The sequence below is a fragment of a genome, unplaced genomic scaffold, assembly GCF_019419815.1.
Source record: "Pyrus x bretschneideri cultivar Hongxiangsu unplaced genomic scaffold, Pyrus_bretschneideri_v1 Contig77, whole genome shotgun sequence".
Lineage (NCBI taxonomy): Eukaryota > Viridiplantae > Streptophyta > Magnoliopsida > Rosales > Rosaceae > Pyrus > Pyrus x bretschneideri.
The window spans coordinates 1,406,854-1,433,662 of NW_025999817.1; the positions used below are offsets into that span (position 1 = coordinate 1,406,854).

Sequence of the window (26,809 nt, forward strand, 5' to 3'; positions counted from 1 at the left end):
ATTTATTGAGGCCATAATGATTAATAGAGCCTTCTCAAGCAAAAATTGATAGAACAAATGCATTCTGCAAAACTACAGCCATCTTAAATCTTCTTATACTTTTCAGGAGGGTCTCAAAAACTAAATTTGATTCTGTATGATTGTAACAATTTGATAATGAGAAAGTGCATCGAGGTTCTTAAAAAAAGCAACTCATAATGTTTGCTTGAATATTTTAAGAAAACGCAAAATGAAGACAAGTCATTCTTCTATTCTCTTTGAACAAATGAGTAAAAATAGGATTTTCTTTCCTATTAATTAGCAGAAAAAATTTAAAAAAAAATTAGGCTTAACTAGGGTTCGTGTGGATTATGTGGCAATCATTGGAAGGGGTGGTGAGCATACCCTATAGTTAGTGTGGGCGAGCAAAAACGCATAATTTTTTTTAATCCTTTGTTTTATTTTATTTTATTTTTGTTTAGGTCTTCCTGGCGTTTTATAAATGAATAAATTTATCATGAAAATTTCATTAAAAAGTGTGTGGGAAAATAAGAATGATGGGTGTAGGGTTAGGCACGGGCTAGGTAGAATGATTTTGAGTTTGGAAACCAGACCTAATCTGACCCATTTCAAACTGGGTGGGTCCACGGGTCCAATTACTTCTTTTTTTTTTTTTTTCAGTTTTGGGCATACTGCCCTGGTTTTTGTCTTCGCACAATAGCGTCCGTCAAGGAATTGACGTCTAAGTAAGTATAATCACTACCATAATTAGTCTGCCCTTGTGGCGGTTTCCCATACCTATGAGCAGCACTACTTGGAACCCTATCATCTTGCGGTGACGAATTGAGCCAGTACCTGCCTCCATAAACTCTATCTTCTGAATCAGTGGTTTTGTCATTATCATAAGCAAACAGACTACCATCCCTATCAGCTTGAATTGTTCGAATCGGTATGGCATTGGAGGGCAAGTGTCCACTTCTAAATTTAGACTGAGAGGGGAGTCCAAACCCCCTGCCACCACTACCATTGCTAATGTGCATAATTGGATCAATCATAGGCCGCAAATTAGAACTCAACAATGGCACTTCCTCCTTTTGATTAAGTAACAAAACCTATAAATCGACAAAATTTTCTGACTTTGAAGCACACATGCAAACAATGGCAAAACCCACCTAAAAATACCCCAAATCAAAACCCATATCACAAAATTTTCCCAAACCTCTCAAAAACCCAGAAAAACCAAAATTAAATTCCCATATAAAACCATTAGGAAACCCAACTCAAAACCAATTTGGGTTTTTTGAAAATTGGTAGCAAAATCGCAGCATTGGGCTCACCAACCTCAAGTTATTGGCGTCAATACAATCCAGCATCACCTGGTACAAAACCATGCTGACTTTGGGGATTAGATCTACGCTGGCTCGATCTCTGCCTACAAGGAGACCCAAAATCCAGCAAAGCCAAAGCAAAAGAGGACGGAGACGATGGTGGTGATGGTGGTCGCAACTCGCAAGTCGCCAAAAAGAGGGAGACAAAGATGAAGTCATGTCGAGGGCTCGAGTCAGTGAATTGGTGGTGATGTGCAGAGGCTTGAATAAACGTGAGAGAGATGACAGAGAAGAGTAAGTCTGAAATCGAATAGTGGAGTTAAATTCGATCTAATCTAAAGCTAGCTATGGTCCAGATCGGGGCCCCGCTGGCACATTTTTTGGGTCCGCTCCACCCTGCCTCGCCATTTCCTTCGCCCCACCCCATTCTGTGTACATAAATTTTGGACCCACCCCATACCCCTGAATCGCTCGGGCCCGCCCCGAAGCCTTGATCCCCAAGTCCAGGACCCATTTAACCAGCCTGAGGTGGGTGGATATATCACCACTCTAAGGAATGAACTGTTATGATTCAAACAAACTACACAATCAACCAACCATAATAATTTAATATCAAAATTGCTATCCACGAATGTGGAATCTAAAAACTCTCTATCTCACTTACAAGTTAGTCTAGAAAATTTTCCTGAAAATCCCAAACCAAACCAAAAAATTCCCAATCCCAAACCGAAAAATTCCAAACCAATAATATCGAAATTTTCGGGATCCATCCAGAACCTTTCCGTATGGAAATCGAGATTTCATATTCAGAATTACGTGATGAACTGAAATATATATATATATATATATATATATGTATATATATTTTGGTTGCATGTATGTTGAATGTTGAATTTAAACAGTTTGATAATAGACTAAATTAGAAATAGAAGTATGAAATTAAGTAGTTTGGAACATTGGAACGTCAAGTTGACTTGGTATGAATGAATTAGTATTTAAATTGGTATGAAATTTCAAATTGGCATGAGGTAAAAAACCTAAAATTCAATTCTTATGAAATTGGGCAACAAAATTTTAGACCAAAATCCCAAATTTTAGCCCATATCCCACAAATCTGAAATTTCAACCCAAAAGCCTAAAAAGCTGAAACCCAAAATCCAGTTCCTATCCATCCCAAAGTACAGAAAACATTACGAGATTTCCTTCAAATTTCCATCCCGAAAATTTTTAATTTGAGATTCAGGATCCTATTTTTGGTTTGGATCCCATACCGAACCATCTCTACCTACAAGTGGAGGATAATGTGGCCACTCTAAGTTTGATTGTTCGAAGGGTAAATAGGGTTTTTTCATTTTGTCAAATAATAGATTTGTTAGTTATATATTAAATTAGAAAACCAACGGAATTCAGCCGTAGCGGGCAACGCTTCACTCTACCATAGTGATAAGGAGCCTGCAAGCGCAAATAGGGTTTAGACTGTTCCCCCTTCAGTGCAACCAATCTCCAACTAACCAGCCACTGCAACTCTCAACTACCTTTTGACCTTCAGCTCCTCCTCCTCCTCCTTTCTCCGCCATGCCGTTATCGGCGACTCTCTCTTCCCCCTCACTCTCTTATTTCCCCCAAGCACACCACCACCACCAACAACAACTCCATCTCCCTCACACTCTCAATCCATACCTCAAACCTAAAACACTGACACTTCAATTTCAATGCCCCCAAGCCTCCAGACGACCCCCAAATTACCCTCAGGTCCTCCATCTCTTCCACTCCTCTCTCTCTGCAATTCTAATCAACTAACCCTTCGGACTTCATTTCACAGGGCGGCAGTGCCGATAGTCTCGCCGACGACCCCCGCAATTGGGGCCGTTCGATCAACTCCGAGGTCGATAGGCGCTATGATTTCGAAGACGACGATGACGACAACGAAGATGAGGAGGACGATGAAGAAGAAGACCGGAGTTTGGATTTGTTGGTGAGATTTGTTCAGAATGTGTTCAAAAAGGTGTCCAGGCGAGCCCGGAGGGCCGTCCGATCGGTTCTCCCCGTCTCAATTCCCACCAATTTGGTAATCATTCGATCATAATTTTGGCTTCTATTAACTTATTTTTTTACCCAGATTTTATTGTCTGAAAAATGGGATCTTTGCACCTGATTTTGTTAATTTTTTTTTTTTTTTGGCTTGAATTATATATTTAGGTGGGATTTTCTGTTAATGGAGTGCTAATGCTAGCATTCTTATGGGTCTTGAAGGCATTTCTTGAGGTAATTATATTTTTTGTATTTTTATTTTTGTGTATAAAAACTTCCATGTATTTGGTTATCAATATGCTCCTATTGGTTTTATTTTCCATATGAGTTATTGAAGATAAATTGCATGTTCTAGAGTCTTGTTACTGGTTGTTTTAGCGGTTTCCCGGGATGTTTAGGTTCGCAAGTCCTGGGTATAAAGTGGTTTTAGTTTTATTGATCATTCTACATAAAGGGTTGGTGGCATTACGCATCTGTTTTTGCTTTGATCAACAGTTTATGAAACTTGTGGTGTTAGTTTAAGGGAATGAAGTATCAAAACTCGAAAACACAGACGTATATGTTGCCCATGAGGTTTTTCGTCAACGCCAGTTTCAGAAAAGGGGCGTTGTTTATAGCATGAATGACCACAAGTTTGTTGAGTTGCTGGACATGAACAGGTCATGGTTCTTTCCAACTATGAATAAATCTCATGTAAATCAAATCAAATTCATACTAGTAATGGATAGAATATAAATAAGTCATTATCTCCGCTATTGCTGTTCATTGGATGGTAGCTTTGCAACATACATGAGAATAATTGAACAGCTTAGGTGATTTAGGAACTTCGTTGAAGGCTCAGTTTCAGATGCGAAGATTGGCTCTTTGTCAATGCTGATTCATCTGAAAGGAAAACTCAGTAGGCAAGGTGTAATAGGGAGAGCGGCCCACAATTCATGGGCATACCAACATTCCCACTTACTCAAAGTAGCCCGAGCTGCAGACTGCAGTTTCTTACGCAGCATTTTCTGATAATAAGCTCTAGAACAATGCTTTTTTCAAAAGCTTGATCTTCTGGTGAAGCACTAAATTTTCAGTGTTTAGAAAGGCCTTCGACAGGTTGAAAATTTTACAATTATTAAACTCGCAAGATAGAGAGAAAATTTAGGACTTCAATGGTTGTTTACGTATAAGCTTGTCAAATCACCGCATTGTTATAGATGATGTTCTTATTGAGGGCTCTCACGTGTGAGGTCGTACTCAAAATTACATAAAAAAAACAGCAATCAAAAACTTATATTAGCGTTTGCATTGGAGATTAGTATATTTGTTTTTGGTGATGATTATTATGCGCTACCTGTATGATTTCCTAATAAAATCTTGAACTTTCATTGTGTTCGTGTTAAATCCAGGTAGTTTGCACCCTTGGAAGTCTAGTGTTCTTAAGCATCTTACTCATCCGTGGGATCTGGACTGGAGTAGCCTATTATCAAGATAACCGCAATCAGAAGTACCGGAATTTTGAAGACGACAACCGTCCATGGGCCGGCGCACAGCCTGTAACCTGAGACTTACTATTCAGAGAGACCCGCTGAATTATAATTTCACACCAGAATAGGAGTATACAATAAAGTAGGAACACTTGACAAATCAAAGGGATGATGAGAAGATAGCATAAAAATTTGTTTTCCCATAACCATTTGTTCTGGCCTTCAAGGAGTTATACATATGATGCATCTTCCTGCCTGAACAGATTAACAAGATATTCTTGCACTTGTATTATACACAGGTACAACAACGCCTTATCTCACTAAGTAAGGTCAACTGTATGAATCTTAGAATGTCATTGAGCTCCATTTTGTGCCAAGTCTTTTGTTAGATCCAAGTACTCCAAGTCTTTTTTTAGAGTCTATTTTCAATCTTCTTCTGTCTCTTTGGCCCTGAGCTTTTGTCTTGTAATCGTATATGTTCTGTCAAAATTCAAAATTTCCATTGTGAGCGTTGTTTCGTTTTCGTCAATTGAACTTAGGACTTCCTCTAGTAAACTGGAGTCTCGATGCTGTTGAACCAAATGGTGAAAATTTTAGGGAAATTAGCTATAATAGAAGGATTTCAAACTTTGGTTGCTGAAATAGAAAGACATGAACGGCGTGGTAGTGAAAGAGTGAAATGTCTGAAGTACAACATGGATATCACAGATGTAGTATGAGAAGTTTTATTTAAATCCATAAATTATCTATTTACACCTAACTTTCAACTTTGTAAGGCAAACTTTTTAAAACAAAAATCTCCCTGCCACGATTTCTCCCTCTCGTCTTTCTTGAAATGATGTAGAATTCCAAATGTTAGCAAATGACCATTGACTAATATTATTTTCCAAAAGAAGAATTATTTGCAAAGAAAAATTGTAGTAATGGCCTTTTAATTTTAACCTAATTGGAGTAATAGTCTCTTAACTAACAATATGTGACTATTGGTCGGTTAACTCATCAAAACGTTCAGCTATGGTCTTTTTTGAAAACTCCGTTAGAACTTCTATCAAAATAAGTCATGTGTCATGTATGCATGGCTAAATTAAGGGGTAAATATGGAAAACCAAATGAGAAAAATCGTAGCAATGATCCATCACTTTTAACCCAATTGGAGCAATAGTTACTCAATTTTAACCCAATTGTTGCAATGGTCTTTCCAACATAGCTCATTTTGACAGAATTCTAACGAAGTTGATGAAAATGACCGCATTTGCACATTTTGATGAGTTAAGGGACCAATGGTTATGGATTTTAGTTGAAGGACCATTGCTCTAATTGGTCAAAGTTGAGAGACCATTTCTACAATTTTCTCTAATTTGCAATCAGATAACTAATAGGTGTTATATATATATATATATATATATGTATGTATGTATGTATGTATATGTATGTATGTATGTATGTATATGTATGTATGTATGTATGTATGTATTTGCCTAAATCGATCATTTGCTAAGAGCATCTCCAGTGTTTTGTCTCTAAAATTGTCCCTACCATTGTAGAAACATTATACACGGTTAAGCATCTTCTAATGGCCAAAAATGGAGTCCTAAAGTACCAAAAAATCCTCAAGTATAGGGTCGTTGTACAAACTCTCAACGGGGTGGAGCCTATGTCTTTTTGAGTTGGGTGATGTGAAATCTTGTCCTCAGATTTCACTATTTAAATTTTGTATTTCATATCTCATAATTGTTACAACGCATTTAAATGGCATAAATTTATAAAAGGATGAAAAGGCCATGTTGGGCTACACATAATTCTACATGATCGTACTTGATCCTTTCATATTTTCCTCATTTCTTGACATATTTGGATAATACATGTCGATACAAATGCGTGGGCGCAAATGGAACGTAATTTGGATTTATAATGAAGAGTCTGCAAAGCTTGATCACCAAGGGTATTTTGGTCATTTATCATTTATTTAGCACATGTTGTGGAGCCAAGAATAATCAAGAGGCGACACGTGGATTTTTAGGTAAAGAGTACAAAATTACCCTCGAGACATTCCGGGTTTCCTATACGTGAGCAGTGCCCAAAATAGGTAACAAGTTCAAATTTATCTCATCCATCTTTACTCCATATCCTCTACAAGGAAATCATTCCATAACTTTTAAAACCTTCCATATAAATTAAATTAATTAGGCTAGTTAATGGATTAATTCCTAATTAATCCATTAATCACCAAATTAACCACCATTATACCCCAAAAAACATCCAAGGGCCAGCCATGCTCTATAAATAGAACTTCATTTTCTTTGAAAGACTAGTTCCACACTCTTCCAAAACTCCCAAAAACTCTCCAAACACTTTTCTCTCTAAATTCTAACTTTGGCATCGGAGGTTCTTCAGCCAAAGCCTCCCCAATTCATCGTGAGCTTATGAGGCTCTTGGCCAACCTAAGGTGTTAATTGTTTTGTAGGTGCAATTTTGTTCAAAAAGAAGAAGGCAGAAATTTGCATCCACACACGTGACATTAGTGTGTATACCACGTGGAACCCAAGGCAGGTACCCATTTCTTTGGAAACCTCTACTCTCTTCTTTTCCGTTTCTCTTTCAATCGGTCTCTTTTAGGGCATGTTTACGTAACCATAATCGGAATAAAAAATAGGAACTTAATTCCAATTTCAAAGTATTCTTCTGTTTACTAAATAATAAGGAATAAAAAATGTGGTGGGACCCATATAAATTTGGAATTGGATTCCTCATTTTGGAGGAATTCAACTCCCTAGATACAGCTATAACAAAAAAAAAATAAAAAAATAAAAAAAATTAAAAAAATTTAAAAAAAAAAAAAAAAAGCCCTCCATAGACACAAGTGGTAATCCAATTTCTGAGGACGTGGAGAATCCAGAATGGAAACCTTATGCCAATTACACCCTCACTTGAATTTTTAAACCCCAAGATTACCCTTCATTACCCTAACAGCCTACACCTCGCCAGCCCAGAGACAATCCTACCCTTTCGCTGACCACCGCGGCCACCCGTATAACTCCTACAAATGCCCAGCACCGCAGCCACCTATTCATGATGGAAAAATATGTAATTGTTTGTTCTCATTTCTGGATTGATTTCTTTCTTTCTTTCTTTCTTTCTATACTTTATCTTATTTGTTTATTTATTTATTTACCAACTTATTTATTTAGTTAAAAAAAATATATATAAAATTAAGCCTACGTTTATGTTGTTTTGAAAATTAAAATTTACTAACTAGCCCATAAATGAATTTCTTTAGGACATGGGCAGTTTAGTAATTCAGTTTAGTAATTAAACTAGCTTTAATATCGATTCTGGAGTGTTTGGTAAACATCTTGTATGGAATCAGCATTATTTCTATTCTGATTCCTGACGGTTTAGTAGACAGCTTATATAAGAATCTAATTATAATTCCTCCTCAATTCAATTCCCTCTATTTTGATTACAGATTAGTAAAGGTGCCCTCACTATCTTGCCGCTCACCTTGCCAATTACATGCCAACGTCATCTTCAAAATTTTCATCTAATTAACGACCATCAAATCACCATATTCTTATTCCTCACGTCCCTTCGAACCCAGCCATGGGTTTTGTTTCGAGAAACACTGAAGAAAAATCGAGGAACAATGAGGTTTAAAACGGGCCGAGAGTTTCTCATCAATATCAAACATATTCCAGCCATCTTTTAGACTCCAAACAGGTATAAATCGATTCCTCATGTGTGTGTAGATGAAATTTCATATTTGGATCGTCGAATTTGGTTGAAAAATGACAAAGATATGATGATTTGAAAACTCTCCAAAAAATCAGTCAGGTATACTCCTCAAATATTTCGTTAATTTTAACAAAATTCCGTCCACAAAAGGAATATTCCAACAAGCCCAGGCCACGCATATGGTGGCGCACAGCGATGAGTTGCCGGCTGATTGTGGTGCGTGGCGGTGGCCCGATGCTGAAAAATCTAAAATGTTGTTCTTGGCTAATTTCGATGCCTTGATTCCGTTTTTGGCATCCATTTAGCAAAATTCCGCCGTTTAACGTAGTTTCGTTGTGGAACACCATCTAAGTTTGCGATTGGCAGAAATCCGACCATCAGATCGATATGAAATTTTAGTATGTAGCTTTAGAAGCTTATGAAACCTTTTTTTTTTTTTCTCTCTCTCTCTCTATGTATTCTTTTTTATTTTTTACTATGAACAAAAATAAATATGAAAGAAGAAGAAAAATTTACAGAAATTGTTTTCCAATGATATATGCCACTCATAATTACAAAGGAAAACTAATGATAAGAGTTTGAAAATTTTAAGTTTTAACGATAAGAACAAAATAAAGGGTAAAATGAATAGTACCTGTCTGACGGCCAGCACGCCTTGATTTCGGTCGAGGTGTGTCAGTACCAAAATTAATTTTTTAGTGTAAAAATATAATTCTTTGTTAAAATGAATAGTATCATAAACTTTTCATTAAGTTCCCTATTTACAATCCCAAAGGTAAAGGTAATCCATAGTTGTCAGTGACACAAACTTGCATTGCGGTGGTTGGATTTGGGGTCCCCGGATTGCTTTAGTTTTGCGCATAAAATTGGGCAAGTTTTACGGGCAAGGACATTTATGCTGCCGCACAAAGGTTTTCCAAGTTCGTATATTTGTGACCCACAAGCTTCAATTAGTAACCAAATACGTATGAGTCGAACTGTTATCAGGCAGTTTTATTTAGATGAAAGCATAAGAACTCAATTTTAGTTTTGCCTCAATTAATATCATTTGTTAAACCAAAAAAAAAGAAAACAAACAATAAGATTGAAAAGCCAACCGCGGTTAAAAGAGGGTGGTTAAGCCAGACCAGCACCACATCAAAGACAGCCAACCACTCAATCATGGCCGTCGGTTCCCTCCCCAATCGTAAGCAACCCTTACCCCACCTCTGGTTAAATTTCTTATCTCCCCCATCTCCTCCTTGGCATTTCCACGTATAAATACCGCCCGCGAAACCCCCCATCAGATATCATCAGAAAACAGAGGGGGTTTCAGAAGGCGTCTTAATAAACGCTTTCGACTCTTCTTCTTGTTTGTGAGAGCCTCTCTTTCTTCGGTTTCGTTTCGCGGTTTCGATCGGCAAAGATGAGGGAGTGCATTTCGATCCACATCGGTCAGGCTGGTATCCAGGTCGGCAATGCCTGCTGGGAGCTTTACTGTCTTGAGCATGGCATTCAGGTATCCTCTCTTTCTCTCGCTCTCTCTCTATATTTATCTATCGATTTTGTTCGCATGCACATTTGCATTTTCGATTTGTGATTTGTTCGGTTTCGGATAGATCTGTGACTATTGCGCTCTGATTCTCTGTGATGTCATCAGCATTTGACTCAGTTATCGATCAGATTCGTGTTTTCTGACCATCGGAGACACCTATAAATGTTAATTTTGATTTGTATGCGAACATTAATGTTATTGGTGTTGTCAATTCATTTGAGTAGTTTGTGCTTTTATTGAAATGTGATGGTGAAAATTAATGTAATTATTTTTTAATTCAACCGATTTTGTTATGTTTGATGTTATTTTCAGTACTTTGTGCTTTTATTGAAATGTGAAGGTGAAATCGTTAATGGATTGATTGCCATTTATTGTTTTGAAATATTGTCTCATTTGGTTTTGTAATTGGGACTTTACGTCTGCCCGTTAGCAGTGGTTTGAGTGCTATTGGGATGAACAGGTCCCTCAAATTAATCTACGTCCATCCTATTCACTTTGTCAGCTTTTTTTCTTCTTGTGTCTTGCTGATCATTTTTGGATGGAATAGGTTAATTCTTTTAACAGCGCTTTGTTTTGAAAATTTGTTACGAGTCGATGTGAATGCTTTGAATTTGTTATTGAGCTGTTTGTTAATTTTCTGTCTTCTTTTACAGCCTGATGGCCAAATGCCTAGTGACAAGACCATTGGTGGAGGTGATGATGCCTTCAACACCTTCTTCAGTGAAACTGGAGCTGGCAAGCATGTGCCTCGCGCTGTTTTTGTTGATCTTGAGCCCACTGTTATTGATGAAGTGAGGACTGGAACTTACCGCCAGCTCTTCCACCCTGAGCAACTTATTAGTGGCAAAGAAGATGCTGCCAACAACTTTGCCCGTGGTCATTACACCATTGGCAAGGAGATTGTTGATCTCTGCTTAGACCGCATCCGTAAACTTGCTGACAACTGCACTGGGCTTCAAGGGTTCCTTGTTTTCAACGCTGTTGGTGGAGGAACCGGCTCTGGTCTTGGGTCCCTTCTTTTGGAGCGTCTCTCTGTTGACTATGGAAAGAAGTCAAAGCTTGGTTTCACTGTGTATCCATCTCCACAGGTTTCTACATCTGTGGTTGAGCCCTACAACAGTGTCCTCTCAACCCACTCCCTCCTGGAACACACCGATGTTGCAGTTCTCCTTGACAACGAGGCTATCTATGATATCTGCAGGCGCTCTCTTGACATTGAGCGACCCACCTACACCAACCTCAACCGCCTTGTGTCTCAGGTACACAACTATCTGGTTTAAAAGTTTGAAGACAGAATTCAGATCACATTGATTTGTACAAAGTGGATTGTTACTAAATTTCATTTCTGTTTTGTTTTCAGGTCATTTCCTCTTTGACTGCTTCTCTGAGGTTTGATGGTGCCCTTAATGTGGACGTGACTGAATTCCAGACCAACTTGGTCCCATACCCCAGAATCCACTTTATGCTTTCCTCATATGCACCAGTCATCTCTGCGGAGAAGGCGTACCATGAACAACTCTCTGTGGCTGAAATCACCAACAGTGCCTTCGAGCCCTCATCCATGATGGCAAAGTGTGACCCCCGCCACGGCAAATATATGGCCTGCTGTTTGATGTACCGTGGTGACGTTGTACCCAAGGATGTGAATGCTGCCGTTGCCACCATCAAGACCAAGCGCACCATTCAGTTTGTGGACTGGTGCCCTACTGGATTCAAGTGCGGCATCAACTACCAGCCACCTACTGTCGTCCCAGGAGGTGACCTTGCCAAGGTGCAGAGGGCTGTGTGCATGATCTCTAACTCGACCAGTGTTGCTGAGGTGTTCTCTAGAATTGACCACAAGTTTGATCTCATGTATGCCAAGCGTGCCTTTGTGCACTGGTATGTGGGTGAGGGTATGGAGGAAGGAGAGTTCTCCGAAGCCCGTGAGGATCTTGCTGCCCTTGAGAAGGATTATGAAGAAGTTGGTGCCGAGTCCGCTGAAGGCGAGGATGATGGAGAAGACGAGTACTAAGCGTCTTGAATTGAAGTTTCTATGGTTTGTCATTTTTCTAATCTTGTGTATCATCGTTTGTTGGTTTGCCCAGAAGACCTTGTGTTTTAATGGCTTCAGCTCTGTAGAAAACTATGTTTTGGTTTTGCCTACTTGATTTGCAATGCGAGTTGCCAATGTTAATTTCGTACAATAATTTCCCCCTTGTATTGTGTTGTTTAAGATTTAACCTTTGGGTCTGTTGTCGGATCTTAGTCATGCAAACTCTGCTGGAAATTTTTTTGTTCCACAAGGGTTTTTTTTATTCAACATCGAAGAAAGAAGGACCGAAATGTTGTGAACTAGGACTAAATTTGAACTAGCTTTGCCGATTGAGGACCGTTGGACCAGCTATGCTGTCCAACTACTTGAACAAGCGACTCGAAGATGGCACGAGCCGGCCGAAAGGTTCAGTTGCTTATGTATCGTTTGGCAGCGTAGCGGAACTCGAAGGTGAACAAATGCAGGAGCTGGCTTGGGGCTTGAGGAGGAGCAAAAGTAGTTTCTTGTGGGTGGGAATCAATGAATACCGATGATGTTTACTTATTCAGTACAAAAATTTTGCAGGAACCCATTATAGATTTTGAACTTTTGAATTTTTTTTTTTTTTTCTAAGAAATTTTTCTCTAATTTCGATTAAATCTGAATGAGTTGATATACTCATTTCATTGCAAATTTTCATAATTTCTATCAAAAGTCAACCGATATCGATATATTTCAATAAATTGGCATATTGATATTTTAAGCAGTGGTTACAACCAAATAATGAATTATGCAACAAATTAATATGAGCTTGTTGATAGAGCTTGAACATACAAAACTGGCTTGTAAAAGGAGGGGAGTCATTGTAAATACAGGTGGTCACCGTGACGATAAAATGATATGTTTACAAACCACCTAATAAACCAACCGTAATAAATTTAACATAAAGTTGGCATCTGAAAAAGTTGAATTTAAAAATCTCGGTCTCACCCACAGGTGGAGGGTAATGTGTACTCTCTAGGTTTTTTTATTTTATTTATTTTTATTTTACTTTATTTTTTTTTTTAATGAAGAACAGGAAGTATAACCAAAGAGAAAACTACAAAATAACAGCAAAATGAGTTGGAGGGACTCCAATGGCATCATTTATAAGAGCTGGTCTAATCCAAATGGGAGACCCATCAAATAAAGAATGCAAATATCTATATTAAACTCCAATTAACCAACTGATCCGTCACAATATTTTTCTCTTTATAAATGTGTCTCGACTCACACTTCCTTAATTGTCTCATCATTAATCTGCAGCTATGCATAAATGTGTCCAGAGGAAGGAAATTATCAACTTGGGTTCGCTTTAACAACATAACAATAGGCTAGGAGTCCATCTCAAAGATCAGTAGCATCCTTATCAAAAGCAAGTTGTAAACCAAAGTATAAACTCCATAATCCAGCATCACAAACCTGCCCTTGTCCCAAATTTACAGCAAAGCCTCTTAACCGGTCGCCATTACGATCTTCTAGTACGCCACCAACCCCAATTCAACTGGAATTTGTCCTTCTAGATCCATCCACGTTTAGCTTACACCAACATACATCAGGATCATCCCCAAGAAAGTGAATTTTGTCTCTTGACAGGTAGGGGTGGGCATAAAAACCGTCAAACCGCAAAACCGCATCGAACCGTAAGAAAAAAACCGAAAAAAACCGTGTTGACCGGAAAAGTCAACTTTGAGTGAAAAACCGAACCGAACCGTTCAAACCGGTTCCGGTTCCGGTTTCGAATGACCAAGAACCGGCCGAACCGAACCTAACCGTTTAATTAATAATAAATAAATAAATTATATATACACACACATGTCATGGTATAATAGGTTGAAAAATAGGTTGAAAAATTGTGTACAGGAGCTGCTGCTTCTTGCTTGCTCTCTGAAGTCTGAAAACCTGCAATTTGCTTTATCATTTTTTTCTTTGTTGACTGATTGACCAGTGCATATGTATTTTAGTTGTCTCTTTTTGTTGACTTGGTGTCACTAACAAAGACATTTGCATTAAAAAAGATGTGTTGTATGCAACTTTATGTAATCAGTTTTAGAAGATGTATTTGAATGCATAATGATTTGGTGTTCAAATAATTTATTATTAGGAACCGTAAACCGGCAAGAACCGAATCGGAACCGGTGTAGACCAAACCGTAATGTTCTAGTAATAAATTTAAGTGGAACCGCACCGAATCGAACCGTTAATATATTTCGGTTTCGGTTCCAATTTAGGGGTGGAACCGCACCAAACCGCACCGTACCCACCCCTATTGACAGGTTCAACAGAAGACTTTACAAAAGCCACATCTCTCACAATGATCGCTTTTGGATACATAAGCATGACAAAATTGACATAAAAATGTGCTTGTTTCTCCCTTTCCAAATCAACAAGTAAAAGGGAAAAGAGTACACCAAGCACCCCCTTTGAACTCACTTTAAGATTTGCCAGCAACCAAGCCTTAAAATAAAGATTTTGGGCATTCCTCAGTTGCCTTGAATATAAGAGCAATGAATCCAATTGTTCCGCAACAAGTATTACAAGAAGAATTAGAAGTTAAATGTCTTCTAACTCGCTGCCCGTTAGAAAGCAATCTCTCTTTACTCATCAACCAAAGAAAAGCTTTTAGTAAAATCCCAGCAAGAGTCAGGCAAATCCTCTCCATCAAAGACCAGATTATAAGCTGACTTAACATTGATAACTCCATTAGAAACACCTCTCCAAATAATTTTATCCATACTTGCACCAGTAGTACCATAAGGCTGACACAACTTTTTGAACCATATCCTTTAGCAACACGTCTCTGAGCTTCTCAAGATCCCCACCAACCATTACTTAAAAAATATGAGACAACACAATCAACATTGTGGATATTAGCAACATCAATAGTTTCAAATAAAGGGACATTTAGGACCCATGAAACCCTTTTTAAGGAGATCAGCTCCATACAAATCCCTTTCCAAGTATAAGAACACTTAATTCTTTCATGAGTTTTGGGTCTAAACTAGAGTCATTCCTAAGTAATTCCCATTAACAACAGCCCTCGACGTGTTTGGAGAACAATAAAGAACAGATTTTCAAAGTTAACGGCTTGACCAGAAGCTTTGCAAAAAATTTCAAGGTACCTTTTCATTTATCTTGCTTTCTTTGGAGTAGCTTCAGAAAACAGAATTGAATTATCTGCAAAAAATAGATGAGTGACCTCAGGTCCAGATTGAGAAGCCTCAACAGGTTTCTACCTTCCTCTATTCACAGTTGTATAAATTATATGAGAGAGTTCCTCTGTACATGGAACAAACAAATGATCCCTTGCCGAATACCATTTTGAGGAATAAAACCATCTCTTAATCGCCATTAAAACAAACTTGGCACCTAATGGTGGATACACATTCAATCATAAGTTGAACCAAACTCGAAGGAAAACCAACCTCATTCAGCACATACTCAATAAACTCCCAATTTAGTCTGTCATACACCTTAGAAAGATTGATTTTCCAGGCTAAAAATCCTTTTCGGCCTTTTGACACTCTAAACTTGTGACGAATTTCTTGAGCAATGAGAATATTGTCAGAAATTTGTCTACCAAGAACAAAACTAGCCTGATTAGGACTAATCAGATGAGGTAAGAAAGGTCTAATTCTAGCAACAATGATTTTAAAGGTCACTTTATAAAGAGTGCAATAAAGACTGATAGGCCTAAAATTCAACATCTTTTGAGGATTATCAATTTTAGCGAACCTTTTCAGATCAGAAGACTCGGATATCCAAGCACCTTGGTTGTTAATAAGCCCCTCAATTCTATTTCTTCTCCTTACAACAGTAGTGAGATGAAAAAACTTTGTATTATGATCACCTTCTTGAAGCCACCTCAATCCAGACTATTGATACCAAAATATAGCCTCCTCACTCAGAACTTCATTATATTCAGAAATTAACTCATCCTCCAATTTAGAAAGAAATAAATTAGGGTCACGACACAAAGCTTTCTGAATCCCATAAATTCTTGCTACAAGTCTGCGCTTTCTCAGTTTCAGATGACCAAAGCCTTGAATATTCCTCTTCTTAAGCGGTTCAACAAGGGCACAAGTATTATCTACAACAGAACCTCCACCAGTATTACATTTAAGAATTCTACTGACCTCCCATTGAAGACAATGTTCTTTTAGGGACCTGAAGACTCCCTTGAAGCTTCTAAAAGAGCTCTCAAGAGTGGTGGTGAAGACCCTAAGGATCTCTCATTGGATATGCTCATAAAGTTTCTATACCAGCAAAGTCCTTTTAAGTTTTTCCAATTTGAAATCTTTCTATTTGGGACAATTTCTAAAAATTTTATACATTTATATTTGACTGATTTTTTTTTTCTAATTGCTAGTGATGATATCAACTCATAAAACTATATGCGATCATTTTAAGTGTCGATGATTTTCAATAGAAATGATATGAGAAGTGATTTATGCACATCCATTTTTTTTTTTCTTTGTATGCATTCCTTTTTTTTTTTTTTTTTTTAACTATGAACAAAATAAACAGAAGCACAAGCACTTAGAAGTAGAAAAATGTACACAAATCATTTTCCAGTGACATATGCCAAAGTTTTGCCCCAATATTTCTTTTGCATAAGCAATTGCTGGAATATGAGAAATTCGATATAAGACCTCGAATAAAGAGATAATTGACCATGCCAGTTCTCATAGTTAAATTCATTTATAAATTAAAATAAAAACAATAAATCAAGAAAAAAAAAACAAAAGAATTCAGGGGATTTTACCTTTGAAAATTCATGGGCCCTAGCAGTCATTGATCCTGTGATGACCCTTCCCTAATTTTCTATGTAATTTCTACCCGAGTATGTGAATTATCATTTCTGCCCTTGTTATCAAAGTGACATGGACGTGATTTCAGCTTTAAATTATTTTCTCGCTATCATAATTAAACTATACACGCTATTATGGGTGTACGTTAATTTTATCAATGTTAGAAACACTATTTCAGATAGATTTTCTATTTTGCTTTTATTGTGGGAAATCTATAAAAGCCTATCCTTTGTTCTTTTTAAATTGGACTCGTGCCCCCCTTTCACTCACAACCAATCCTTTTTCCTAATTTCCCTCACCAATCAAATCCTCTCCCACTCTCTTTCTACCCAACCAGAAACCACTCAATCTCTCTCTCATTTCTCTCTCTCCCCGTAAGCTCTCTTTCACTCTCTTCTCTCTGCAAGAATAAGGACCTTTACCAATCTCCATAGATCGACCTTGAAAATACCACCATTCTGATCCTCTTGACCTCACAATCACAACCATACCAACCGTTTTTCAATTTGACGAGTTTTGACCCATTGACTAGGAAGCTCCGACTCGGTGGTTTTTGTGTCGACGTGATCGCGGCCAAGTTACCAAGTTTTGAAGGTCGTGGAAGCATTCACGTAACTCCTTAAAGTCCCTAGACTAGTTTTGGTGAAGCATTGACATCGAAACAAGCACGTTCAAGGAGTTAACGTTTTGGCCGAGACGTTCGAGCTATTTCAGGCCATTTTCCATCCACTTTTGGACTTTTGGAAGGCATAACGTTGTTCTACTCTTCATATGCTTCAAATCCATATAAATTTTGTGAAAAATGGTTGCGAATTGAGCAAGATATAAAGGTTTGAAAAATTCCTAGAAACTGGCGAGTTTTTCCAATTTCCGGTGAAACCAGACGGCGGTGGACGACGAGGTTCACCGGAGAAGACAAGGAATATTCTGTCAAAGTTGACGGAATATTCTAACAGCGTTAGGTAATGCCATTAACTTCTGTTAAGGTTTCAACGGAATATTCCTAGTGCTGTTAGTCACACGGATCGCACGTGCTGCTAGTGGTCGGCTCATGTGGCCGTGCCATGGCAGGCTCGTGAAGGCGCGTCCGGTGTCCAAAAATTATTCTGAAAATTTTGTAGGTCCATGACGTCGAGTAGATCATTTTCGTATATTTAAACCCTAGGTTTGAGCAAACTATAGGGGTTTTATTTAAGTTTCCATATATGTGTTATTAACCTAATTTATTTAGTAATTTCACATATAGGGGAGACTTATCTCGAGGACGTACATGGGCACGCAAGGCTAGGAGGTTACGATCCTACGACTTACTAGTGAGTTGGCATTTTGTTTTCATATATTTACGTACATACGCTATAGTTTCCATAAACGTTTTAAATGAATTATGCATGTTATGCCATGACTTTTATATTTCAAAATGCTATATTATGTTTTGGGTTTTTACTCAATATCATGGCATACCCATATGCATTTTACCTGCACTTGATTGTTGTGAATGGTTTGAAATGCTAAGGTGAGCGCGAGACGTGCAAGTAAGTTCAGGTAAGGTTATGTGTTTGATTTAATGATTGAGACTTATCGGCATGCATATCTATAATTTGCTCATCATTGCTACACCCTAGGTGAATGCTTAGCCCGAGGCCAGGCTAGCCTTCACGTGTATGTTCACCCCCCCCCCCGCGGGCACTGCACGCTCACCTTGGATCCAAGTAGGTGTTAGTTTGTTGTACAAACTACAATAGGTGGTTTCGACTCGATGGTGACTGCGCCTAGTGCAAGCTTCACGTCATCGTAGTACTAGAGCATTATTATCAAACCTAGCTTATCGTACAAACTGCACTAGGCATTTTCGACTCGATGTGTTAACATAGATGGATGAGTGCTAGATGCATTCATAAATGTCACATTAGGTGACTCCGACTGACATGTTAGTATAGATTATAGCACATAATCATATCTATACTGTTGTTGAGAATAGCTGCTGTGGCATAGTTCTGGACTTACATTTGGCATGCTTTTGATTTTCATACTTATACGTAGTATCATTTTCTGCAAACTATACTTGTTTTACAGCGAGGGGTTAGTATGATTGAAAAATAAATGGATTTTATAAACATTTATTTTTATGCCCACTCACCCTTCTGTTTTTCGCCCATCCAGGTCTTAATTAGTTGATTTATCTCTATGGCATACGAGGAATAGCTGGTGGTTCTGACATATCTCATCTTAACGTAGGAACTTAAACTTATTTCCAGTTGTGTATTTCTCCATCTAGGAAATTAAACTTATCTCCAGTTGTGTAATATGTACTTCTCTCGTTCGACTGCTTTACATTTGTAGTTATGGGTTGTAACCACTATTGTGCACTCACATTATTAGTTAGTTAAATTCTAGTTTCAGTTTTAATTTATTCACAATTTTCTTACATCACTTGCACTTTTGGTTACGTCACCTTCACGTGACGGCCATCACACCTTGATTCCGGTCAAGGTGTGTCATATCCGGCCCAATTTCAACGTTATATACTCCATTCGGTTGTCAAAAATCAATTTTAAAAAAGACTTAAATGTTAAAACGGCCCTGTGTTTAACACTTCCGACCAATTTAGTCCCTATGTTTGACTCAATTAATCAATGTGCTCCTTTTCCATCCAATTATCATAAAAAATTTACAAACATGTTTCAAATTGATAAAAGAAAGAATAAAATTAAGAAAATAAAATAAAAACTATAAAAGAATTAAGAAAAAATAATAATAAAAATTCAACGATAACAATTAAAACCCTCCTGCCTCTTACTTTTTCCTAATCCTAGCCACCACCATCATCAAATCCATCCAAAGCAACACTTCAGCCACCATGAATCGCTCCATTACTACTCATCCTATCTCTCTCCGAAAAAATTTCACCCCACGGTCTCTCATCTGCCAGCGAATTTGCATCATTTCTCCAGCATTACGTCGACGTTGCTCTCCTCATTCTGCTCCCCCTACGCCAACCTATACAACCCCAGCTTGAGTCATCTTTGCTTCCACCACCTTCGTAGACTTGATTTGCCCCTCTTCTCCTCCTTTTTGGATCTCTATTCCCCACTCCACATTCGTGGTTAGAGATGTTACCTTGAGTTTTTAAACTAAATATTTATTTATTTTTATTTCAAATGTTACGATGAGCTTTTCATATTTCTTAAATAACTAGAGTTTTTAATAATTTAAAATAAAACATTAAACATTACATTAACAAAATTGACCAAATTGGTTAATTGTTTAAAACATAAGAACCAAATCGACTAAATTGAAAATACGAGAATTAAATTGACGGAACATGTAAAACTCAAAGATCATTTTGACATTTAAGCCTTCAAAAATCCAAAAAGTAGGATAGAAAAGCCAACCGGGGTTAGAAGAGGTGGTTAAGCCAGACCAGCACCACATAAAAGACAGGCCACCACTAAATCCTGGCCGTCCGTTCCCTCCCCAACCACCTCTGGTTAAATTTCGCATCTCCTCCTTCGCATTTCCGCCTATAAATACCTCCCCGAGATCCCCCCATCAGATCTCATCAGAAAACAGAGGGTTTCACAGAGGGCGTCTTAATAAACGCTTTCGGCTCTTCTTCTTGTTTGTTACAGCCTCTCGTTCTTCGGTTTCGTTTCGCGGTTTCAATCGACAAAGATGAGGGAGTGCATTTCGATCCACATTGGTCAGGCTGGTATCCAGGTCGGCAATGCCTGCTGGGAGCTTTACTGCCTTGAGCATGGCATCCAGGTATCCTCTCTCTCTACATTTATCTATCGATTTTGTTCATAAGCAGATTTGCATTTCCGATCTGTGATTTGTTCGGTTTCTGATAGATCTGTGACTATTATGCTGCGATTCTTCGTGATTTGTATTGGATCTGTGTTTTTATCTGCATTTGACTCAGTTACCAATCAGATCTGTGCTTTTTGAGAATCGATGCACCTAGAAATGTTGATTTTGATTTGTATGCGAAATTAATGTTATTAGTGTTGTCAAATAATTTGATTCTCCTTGGATCTATGATTCAGTGCTGTTGTTTTTGACAGACAAATTGCATATTCTGAAAAATTCGGAGTTCGAGTTGTAATTATCTTTTAATTGAACCGATTTTGTTCCTCAGATTGTTTTTTTATGTTATTTCCTATATTTTGTGCTCTTATTGTAATGTGATGGTGAAATCGTATCCAAAGGTTTGTTTCTCAAGAACACTCTCGGTGGCCGCCTAAGAGCTTTTGCCCGTCGCCGGGTTTGACAGCTCAAGCTGCTTTTATCCTTACTTGGATGTCTGAGATTTAAAGTATTTGTTATGTTTCTTCGTTTTCTTCACCATTTTAAAAAAAAAAAGAATTATTTTATTGAAAAACAGACTGGATTGATTATCATTTATGATTTTGAAATGTTGTCTCGTTTGGCTTTGTAATTGGGACTTTACGTCTGCCCCGTTAGCAGTGGTTTGAGTGCTATTGGGATGAACAGGTTCCTCAAATTAATCTACCCCCATCCTTTTCACTTTGTCAGCTTTATTTCTTCTTCTGTCTTGCTGATCATTTTTGGATGGGATAGGTTAATTCTTTTAACAATGCTTTGTTTTGGTGGTTCTTGTTTTGAAAATTTGTTACAGTCGATGTGGATGCTTTGCATTTGTTATTGAGCTGTTTGTTAATTTATAATTGACAGTAACTCATTAGCATTTAAAGATAGTAACTCCATGGAATTTGGAATTTTCTTGTGTTTTTTTACTTGATTTGTGGATTAGTTGCTAATTTTTTGTGTTCTTGTACAGCCTGATGGCCAAATGCCTAGTGACAAGACCGTCGGTGGAGGTGATGATGCCTTCAACACCTTCTTTAGTGAAACTGGAGCTGGAAAGCATGTGCCTCGCGCTGTGTTTGTTGATCTTGAGCCCACTGTCATTGATGAAGTGAGGACCGGAACTTACCGCCAGCTCTTCCACCCTGAGCAACTCATTAGTGGCAAGGAAGATGCTGCCAACAACTTCGCCCGTGGTCACTACACCATCGGCAAGGAGATTGTTGATCTCTGCTTGGACCGCATCCGTAAACTTGCTGACAACTGCACTGGGCTTCAAGGGTTCCTTGTTTTCAATGCTGTTGGTGGAGGAACTGGCTCTGGTCTTGGGTCCCTTCTTTTGGAGCGTCTCTCTGTTGACTATGGAAAGAAGTCGAAGCTTGGTTTCACTGTGTATCCATCTCCACAGGTTTCTACATCTGTGGTTGAGCCCTACAACAGTGTCCTCTCAACCCACTCCCTCCTGGAACACACGGATGTTGCAGTGCTCCTTGACAACGAGGCTATCTATGATATCTGCAGGCGCTCTCTTGACATTGAGCGACCCACCTACACCAACCTCAACCGCCTTGTGTCTCAGGTACAGAACTATCTGGTTTAAAATTTTGAAGACAGAACTTAGATCACATTGATTTGTACGGAGTGGATTGTTACTAAATTATGTTTCTGTTTTGTTTTCAGGTCATTTCCTCTTTGACTGCTTCTCTGAGGTTCGATGGTGCACTTAATGTGGACGTGACTGAATTCCAGACCAACTTGGTCCCATACCCCAGAATCCACTTTATGCTTTCCTCATATGCACCAGTCATCTCTGCAGAGAAGGCGTACCATGAACAACTCTCTGTGGCTGAAATCACCAACAGTGCCTTCGAGCCCTCATCCATGATGGCAAAGTGTGATCCCCGCCACGGCAAATACATGGCCTGCTGTCTGATGTACCGTGGTGACGTTGTACCCAAGGATGTGAATGCTGCTGTTGCGACCATCAAGACCAAGCGTACCATTCAGTTTGTGGACTGGTGCCCTACTGGATTTAAGTGCGGTATCAACTACCAGCCACCTACTGTTGTCCCGGGAGGCGACCTTGCCAAGGTGCAGAGGGCCGTGTGCATGATCTCCAACTCGACCAGTGTTGCTGAGGTGTTCTCCCGAATTGACCACAAGTTTGACCTCATGTATGCCAAGCGTGCCTTTGTGCACTGGTATGTGGGTGAGGGTATGGAGGAAGGAGAGTTCTCTGAAGCCCGTGAGGATCTTGCTGCCCTTGAGAAGGATTATGAAGAAGTTGGTGCTGAGGCTGATGAAGGCGAGGACGATGGTGAAGATGAGTACTAACTTAAGTTTCTATTGTTTGTTGTTGTTCTAGTCTGAGTGTTGCCGTTTGTTATTGTAGTCCGAGTGTTATCGTTTGTTGGTTTGCCCATAAGACCTTGTGTTGTAATGGCTTCAGCTCTGTTGAAAACTATGTTTTGTGCTTGCCTACTTCATTTGCAATGTGAGTTGGATTAGTATATGATATTTTGCTATTGCCAATGTTAATTTCGTACAATAACTTCTCCCTTTGGTGCCGTTGTCAGACTTTTGTCGTGCAAAGCTTGCTGGAAAATTGTTTGTTCAACGAGGGTTCCTTTTATTCGACATGAAAGAAGGGTCCAAAATGTTCAAACAATGGAACACCCATCCATGCCAATGACCTCAACACGAGTCGCTTCGTTTACAGAGATGCTCGTGCAAAATAGAGTTCTTACAAGCATTCACATACAGCACCAATTTGCAGAAATTTAGGTTATTTTGTATACGTTGTTCATAACGAAACTTCAAGTGGGAAATTACTATAAATTAAAACCATTGTTCATAAAAATGTAACGCGACATTGTTCAAGGGCATTAACCAGAACAGCATCGCATGCGATCATAGAGATTGGAGACGGAAATAAAAAGAAAACCAAGTTATTTATAAGTTTGAGATTTATACAGAGAAAGAATAAACAAGAGGCAAGAAACTAGTTGGCCGAAACCTGTATTTGGAGTCTGTAAGTTACGTGAAAGACTAGCGCTTCACTTTACACGCGGTGCTATTTGAGAAATCCTTTCATCTTCCAGAAGTTCGTATGGATCAATGTATTGGAGTGCTGATATCTGAGAACTGCTTCCGTCATGGACAAAAGTTGATCCAAAGTACTGCCCAAGAAGATTGGAGGATCAATATCTTACACTTAATACAATGCAAACACTAACTTCTCTCTTGCTCACACACACGCTGACACGTAAACATGACAAGTGGCACGAAATTCGGGGAATTTATGCTTCCAGAAAAAAGAACAAAAACCATAATAATGCGGTCAAAAGTTCAAAAGATGATCAGGATTCGCTTTCATAACCAATTTTTTTTTCCGTATTATCACCATAGAATATGTTCAATTTATATACATAGTTGAAATATGCGTTCCTATTTACACAGCTTAAACTCCTGAGAATAATGGTAAACTACAAAAACATTAACTTAGTACCAGGATGAAGATTCTAAGTTCGAATCCTTACAACTGTCAACGCCATTGATACCGAATTCTACAAGTTGAGCTCCTCGGTGATAAGGAAACGCTCCTTCACATCCTAACTTAAGTTTAGGGAATAATGGTAGACTAACAAAAATTTAACAATAACGAAGCAAACTGCCTACTAAGGGTGAAGGATTGGCATTTGTAATAATACACATTCGGACGTCTGGATGGAAAGCAAGAGTAAAATTATGAATGAATTTAAGGCCAAGGAAGAGAGTTTACCAAGTAGAGAGCAGAGAAGAGTGCTACAGTTATGAGGATCAATGGCCAAAACCCCAAGAAGAACGACCCTCCAATCGTCAGCAAGAGTCTGGCCCGAGGGATTAACCCCTGAAAACAGATGAAGAAGTTATGCACATAAAATTTTCGCAAGTTTATTGTCACATGCACAAAGCAAGACCATTTCAATAAACAGGGGAGGTGAATTGTGCTGAAGCTAAATACGTAGTTTTGACACTTGGTGCAGCTCATCTCATGAATTAAACTATTATACCAACGGTTACTGTAAACGTAAGATATGATGTGCCAAAGTTTCACATTAGATTGATTTTACAATCACCTAAAACAGCCATTTCCATAGAAAATTACAAGAAACAAAACCAATAACGAAATAAAAGTGATTCAACCTCGAGGCCTTCGCTGTTCAATTGCATCGACCGCTCCCTTTGATTTGCTAGGCTTTTCTCAATTTCGGTTGAGACCGCATTTCTAGCTGAGAAACCTCTATCTTCATTCCTCATCTCATCGTTCATTCCGTAATCGGTCCTCTCTCTTTCCTCAAGCAAAGAAGTGGGATTCATACCCCTCCTCCTTAATTCCTTCATAAACAGCGACTCCGGCGGTTCTTCACCTGAAACATACACTTCAAACTCAGGAACATATAGATGCAAGTTGCAACCATTCCCTTGAAGTTGTAGTCATCTCCTCAGAAATACCGTACAAATTCCATCTTTGTGCTTAATTTACCAGAATTCGTTTCTCAGTTTTAACTACCCAGTAATTAACCAACCTTTTCCTAAGTAAAATTAAAGTGATCATTAGTTTTTCACTTATAAACATTAAAAACATAGACAATATAAACTTCTTTATACAAAACAAAGAAACCCATATTTCAAAACAACTCCTTTGTATGCAACCGAGTTCGAATCTCCCTCCTCGCAGGTTAGATTAGCTTAAAGTAGAATATCGCTTGTATCAGAACAACTCCCCAAAATATCAACAAACCCCAACTTTCACATACCAAATAAGAACCAGAAAATAATTTAAAAGAAAAAAAAAAAAACAGAAAAAGAATTTTGAAGAGCCCACCATTGCTTTTGCTGTCGGATTCTTGAGCTTTGCAGCAGACCCCAAATCTCCTCCTATCTCTCAATAGATATCCAGACCCCCTGTATCCTGACAACCTGATTAAACATCTCCTGGACTCATTTTCCGAGAAAACCCGGCTGGATTTTCCAGGAAAATTCGACTGGGAAACTGGGATTGAAGAGAGAGGGGACTTCAACATTTGAATAGACGCCATTCTTAATGAAAAAATAATCTCATTTCACTTCGCTTCCGACGGCTAAAAGAAAGAAGAAGAAAAAGAAGTGATTGTTTTTTAGAACGAAGGCTTTGTGCTGAGAATCAGAGGTGAAGAAGCAAGTGGTGACAAGATGTACTGGTGTATTTTAGCGACAGAGAGGTGTTGGCGGCTAACTTGCGCGGGAAATGGCGTGGTTACGTGGTCTGCTAAGTGTGGCTGAAACTTGCGGCCAGAGAGACTGACGTTATTCAACATTCTATTTTTTCCCCTTGGTGTATTTATTCTTCTTCTTTTTTTTTTTGGCAATTTGGGGAGAAATGATGGTAATTTTTCGGTTAATTTGTCTCAAGTTATTTTTTACGTAGCTAGTAAAATCAAGAGCAATGACGTTTTAATCGAATCAATACAGTAATTGTTATTTTTTGTATCACAAAGCGATAACGTTAATAAGTTAGACCACTAGTTATTAGAAGAAAGAATAATTAGTGGAGATTGAACCTCTACTAGAGTATATAGGCATGATTGTTTTCTACCATTGTGTCACTACAGTAAAGTGCTATATGTTATTAAATCTTAGGCTTTTTCGCCAAAATGGTCTTTGAGATTTGCATAACACATAACTTTGGTCCATGAGATTGAAAATCAATAGAAATGGTTCTTGAGATTGTTCACCATCTATTATTTTGGTTATTCCATTAAAAAAAAAACTCCGTTAAGTGGTCCTGGAGCTCATACTAGAAACTGAGATTTTTGGCCGGAAGTTTGGACAATTTTCAAAGATTCGTAACTCAATCGTTTCTTAACCAAATTCGACTCATAATATATCAAAATGAAGATAGGAAAGTGTAGAACAAGATTATACCTATTTGGAATCCAATGGTTGTCGGAAGTTGCAGGAGATTGCTGGAAAATAGCCTAAAAGGTGCCTGGTTTGTGGGAAAACTAGGAAACTTGCCGGAA

General features: G+C 38.4%; 4 protein-coding genes and 2 non-coding genes across 9 annotated transcripts; 5 read left to right on the forward strand and 1 right to left on the reverse strand.

The window, feature by feature from the left end:
• The first annotated feature begins 2,851 nt into the window (after positions 1-2,851).
• LOC103928066 (protein SHORT HYPOCOTYL IN WHITE LIGHT 1) lies at positions 2,852-5,309 on the forward strand. 2 transcript variants are annotated; one of them, XM_009337077.3, is made up of 5 exons: positions 2,852-3,059; positions 3,130-3,375; positions 3,507-3,572; positions 3,856-3,997; positions 4,730-4,866. In XM_009337077.3, the coding sequence occupies exons 1-4, from the start codon at positions 2,883-2,885 to the stop codon at positions 3,958-3,960; spliced, it is 594 nt and encodes a 197-aa protein (XP_009335352.2). In that variant the 5' UTR covers positions 2,852-2,882; the 3' UTR covers positions 3,961-3,997; positions 4,730-4,866. The 2 variants fall into 2 exon arrangements, with proteins under 2 accessions (XP_009335352.2, XP_009335351.2); XM_009337076.3 differs by lacking the exon at positions 3,856-3,997 and having other exon boundaries at positions 4,730-5,309.
• A 4,537-nt stretch (positions 5,310-9,846) lies between these two features.
• LOC103928067 (tubulin alpha chain) lies at positions 9,847-12,269 on the forward strand. Of its 2 annotated transcripts, XM_048575035.1 has the most exons (4): positions 9,847-10,037; positions 10,727-11,332; positions 11,434-11,894; positions 11,977-12,269. In XM_048575035.1, exons 1-4 carry the CDS (start codon positions 9,945-9,947, stop codon positions 12,221-12,223), a joined length of 1,407 nt encoding a protein of 468 aa, XP_048430992.1. In that variant the 5' UTR covers positions 9,847-9,944; the 3' UTR covers positions 12,224-12,269. The 2 variants fall into 2 exon arrangements, with proteins under 2 accessions (XP_048430992.1, XP_009335354.1); XM_009337079.2 differs by having other exon boundaries at positions 9,848-10,037; positions 11,434-12,269.
• Positions 10,515-10,622, forward strand: LOC125472945. Its single transcript, XR_007254904.1, has one exon. It is a non-coding gene; the product is annotated as a small nucleolar RNA snoR99 (small nucleolar RNA).
• An 8,254-nt stretch (positions 12,270-20,523) lies between the features above and the next one.
• LOC103928068 (tubulin alpha chain) lies at positions 20,524-23,282 on the forward strand. The gene is made up of 3 exons (XM_048575002.1): positions 20,524-20,702; positions 21,739-22,344; positions 22,446-23,282. Exons 1-3 carry the CDS (start codon positions 20,610-20,612, stop codon positions 23,097-23,099), a joined length of 1,353 nt encoding a protein of 450 aa, XP_048430959.1. The 5' UTR covers positions 20,524-20,609; the 3' UTR covers positions 23,100-23,282.
• LOC125472946 lies at positions 21,413-21,520 on the forward strand. Its single transcript, XR_007254905.1, has one exon. It is a non-coding gene; the product is annotated as a small nucleolar RNA snoR99 (small nucleolar RNA).
• Positions 23,283-23,697: 415 nt separating the features above from the next.
• LOC103928069 lies at positions 23,698-25,990 on the reverse strand. Of its 2 annotated transcripts, none has more exons than XM_009337081.3 (4): positions 25,633-25,975; positions 24,951-25,174; positions 24,547-24,654; positions 23,698-23,944 (listed from the first exon to the last, which is right to left on the reverse strand). In XM_009337081.3, the coding sequence occupies exons 1-4, from the start codon at positions 25,844-25,846 to the stop codon at positions 23,822-23,824; spliced, it is 669 nt and encodes a 222-aa protein (XP_009335356.3). In that variant the 5' UTR covers positions 25,847-25,975; the 3' UTR covers positions 23,698-23,821. The 2 variants fall into 2 exon arrangements, with proteins under 2 accessions (XP_009335356.3, XP_048430960.1); XM_048575003.1 differs by lacking the exon at positions 23,698-23,944 and adding an exon at positions 24,317-24,367 and having other exon boundaries at positions 25,633-25,990.
• Positions 25,991-26,809: the final 819 nt, after the last annotated feature.

What these genes read in the sequence shown, in the direction of transcription:
- LOC103928066 (XM_009337076.3), top strand. Translation starts at nt 2,883, where the DNA reads ATGCCGTTATCGGCGACTCTCTCTTCCCCCTCACTCTCTTATTTCCCC. An exon ending in GACCCCCAAATTACCCTCAG is followed by an intron (nt 3,060 to 3,129) that starts GTCCTCCATCTC and finishes TTCATTTCACAG; the next exon opens with GGCGGCAGTGCCGATAGTCT. An exon ending in TCTCAATTCCCACCAATTTG is followed by an intron (nt 3,376 to 3,506) that starts GTAATCATTCGA and finishes TTATATATTTAG; the next exon opens with GTGGGATTTTCTGTTAATGG.
- LOC103928067 (XM_048575035.1), top strand. Translation starts at nt 9,945, where the DNA reads ATGAGGGAGTGCATTTCGATCCACATCGGTCAGGCTGGTATCCAGGTC. An exon ending in GTCTTGAGCATGGCATTCAG is followed by an intron (nt 10,038 to 10,726) that starts GTATCCTCTCTT and finishes CTTCTTTTACAG; the next exon opens with CCTGATGGCCAAATGCCTAG. An exon ending in TCGACCAGTGTTGCTGAGGT is followed by an intron (nt 11,895 to 11,976) that starts GTTCTCTAGAAT and finishes GAGGGTATGGAG; the next exon opens with GAAGGAGAGTTCTCCGAAGC.
- LOC103928068 (XM_048575002.1), top strand. Translation starts at nt 20,610, where the DNA reads ATGAGGGAGTGCATTTCGATCCACATTGGTCAGGCTGGTATCCAGGTC. An exon ending in GCCTTGAGCATGGCATCCAG is followed by an intron (nt 20,703 to 21,738) that starts GTATCCTCTCTC and finishes GTTCTTGTACAG; the next exon opens with CCTGATGGCCAAATGCCTAG. An exon ending in TCAACCGCCTTGTGTCTCAG is followed by an intron (nt 22,345 to 22,445) that starts GTACAGAACTAT and finishes TTTTGTTTTCAG; the next exon opens with GTCATTTCCTCTTTGACTGC.
- LOC103928069 (XM_009337081.3), bottom strand. Translation starts at nt 25,846, where the DNA reads ATGGCGTCTATTCAAATGTTGAAGTCCCCTCTCTCTTCAATCCCAGTT. An exon ending in TGAACAGCGAAGGCCTCGAG is followed by an intron (nt 24,655 to 24,950) that starts GTTGAATCACTT and finishes ATCTGTTTTCAG; the next exon opens with GGGTTAATCCCTCGGGCCAG. An exon ending in TCTTCTCTGCTCTCTACTTG is followed by an intron (nt 23,945 to 24,546) that starts GTAAACTCTCTT and finishes CTTCTTGGGCAG; the next exon opens with TACTTTGGATCAACTTTTGT.